Source organism: Galeopterus variegatus, unplaced genomic scaffold (assembly GCF_000696425.1).
Source record: "Galeopterus variegatus unplaced genomic scaffold, G_variegatus-3.0.2 Scaffold5781, whole genome shotgun sequence".
Lineage (NCBI taxonomy): Eukaryota > Metazoa > Chordata > Mammalia > Dermoptera > Cynocephalidae > Galeopterus > Galeopterus variegatus.
The window spans coordinates 101,001-103,213 of record NW_007731892.1 but is presented as its reverse complement, the minus strand read 5'-3'; the positions used below and the strand labels follow the sequence as shown (position 1 = coordinate 103,213).

Below are 2,213 nucleotides of genomic sequence, written 5' to 3'. Positions count from 1 at the left end.
TTATGCACTAACTAAACTACTGAAGGTATCTGGAAATTTTCAAAAGCTCAAATGTTTCTGTGCTCTAATTCTCACTGCTTTCTCATTGTGTGTTGCCCAGATATCATTTGCTCTTACCACAGTGGTGGACTTTGACACTACAAAACAGAGTCCCCATTAATACCCTTGGCATAGACTATGGAAACCATGAAGCACTGAAAGTGCTCAGGGCACATACCCAATGTCACCAGTCACATAGACATGTGAGGTCTGGGTGGGAACTTAGAGAGGATCTATCTTCCTTTCCATCTTGCACATGAAAAAGCCAAGATATAGAGAGATAAACTTGATTGTAGGCCATACATTTGCAGACCTGCCTCTCACAGAGGAAAAATCAAGGGACAAATGTTCTGTTTTATCTTAATAAAACGACACGCCATTAAGGAGTTGCCTGATATGTACATTCATGGAATTCATCAGCATCATTCATGAATTTGGTCCTTCATGCTTTGCATATACTACTTTCTCTTTTTGAAACATATTTTGTCAATCTGCCACATGTCAAATTTTTATTTGTTATTTGGAACACAACCAAAAAGCAACTCTGAAGTCCAGCAGTCTCTTTTAATACAAACTAATATAAACTCTTCAACAAGTGTCTCCCTGATCATTTGGGAGTAATTTGCATAACACTCAGCCATTTAACAAATCTTTTAAAGAACTTTGCTTTCTCCCTTCTTTGCCATTATTTACATGCATTATTCACTAAACAGGGCAGCTCCAGAATCATTTTATCTTCCATCCTCTAGGGGCATCAGGCATATTGCTTGTATACAATAGGTGTCAATAATTGTATGCTAAAAAAATAAAGGCCAAATGACTCTCTCAATTTCACAGACCCATTAGTGGAAATTGAAAAGCACTGGGCGCAGTCTGCGTTTGCCCTCTTACCCAATTCTTCTGCTGTTTCTCCATAATAGCTAGTGATGAATGTGGGAAAGAACAATAACAGTTACCTACAGGCATTCGTCCTGGTGGGCTTTTCTGATCGGCCTCAACTGGAGATAATTCTCTTTGTTTTTATCTTACTCTTCTACATCCTGGCCCTGGTGGACAACAGTGCCATCATCCTCTTATCGATCATGGATGCCAGGCTTCACACACCCATGTACTTCTTTCTAGGGAAGCTGTCTTTCTTGGACCTCTGCTTTACAACAAGCATTGTCCCCCAGCTGCTCTGGAACCTTTGGGGCCCAGAGAAGACCATCACCTACCATGGCTGTGTGGCCCAACTCTACATCTACATGGTGTTGGGCTCAACTGAGTGTGTCCTTCTGGCTGTCATGTCCTATGATCGCTATGTGGCCATCTGCCGGCCCTTGCACTACACCGTGGTCATGCACCCACGTCTCTGTCTGCAGCTGGTGACTGTGGCCTGGTGCTGTGGCTTTCTAAACTCCTTTGTCATGTGTCCACAAACGATGCAACTCTCCCGGTGTGGGCGTCGCAGGGTGGACCACTTTCTGTGTGAGATGCCTGCTCTCATTGCTATGTCCTGTGAAGACACCATGCTAGTGGAAGCATTTGCCTTTGTCCTGGGGGTTGCCCTTCTCCTGGTGCCCCTCTCCCTGATCCTCATCTCCTATGGCATGATCTCTGCTGCTGTGCTGAGGATCAAGTCAGCAGCAGGGCGCAAGAAGGCCTTCAACACCTGCTCATCTCACCTGACGGTGGTCTCCCTCTTCTACGGGACCATCATCTACATGTACCTGCAGCCGGCCAACAGCTACTCCCGAGATCAGGGCAAGTTCCTTACCCTCTTCTACACTGTTGTCACTCCCAGTGTCAACCCCCTCCTCTATACTCTGAGGAACAAGAATGTGAAGGGGGCGATGAAGAAGCTCCTGGGGTGGGAGAAAGAGGCTAGGGAAGCCTGAGTGAGGGAGCACTGGGGTAATATAGATGATTTTCTTTTAGATATACCTGTAACCATGTGGAGAACTAATATGCAAAGCGTGGAATGAATGCAGGTGAACACGTGCTTTTTAAAAAAATGTTTGTGTGACAAATCATAATTGTATACATGTACAGCATCCAATGTGATGTTTTGATATATGTGTACAAAGTGGTGTAATTAAATCAATTTAACTAACATATTCATCACTTTCTTACCTGTCCTTTTTTTTATGGTGAGACACTTGAACTTTACTCTCTCAGTTATTTTGTAATATATA

At 43.7% G+C, this 2,213-nt stretch overlaps 1 protein-coding gene across 1 annotated transcript; it reads left to right on the top strand.

Moving 5' to 3' along the window:
- The first annotated feature begins 965 nt into the window (after window positions 1-965).
- On the top strand, window positions 966-1,916 carry LOC103605391 (putative olfactory receptor 2W6). The gene has a single exon (XM_008589964.1). The coding sequence runs from the start codon at window positions 966-968 to the stop codon at window positions 1,914-1,916; it is 951 nt and encodes a 316-aa protein (XP_008588186.1).
- The last annotated feature ends 297 nt before the right edge of the window (window positions 1,917-2,213 follow it).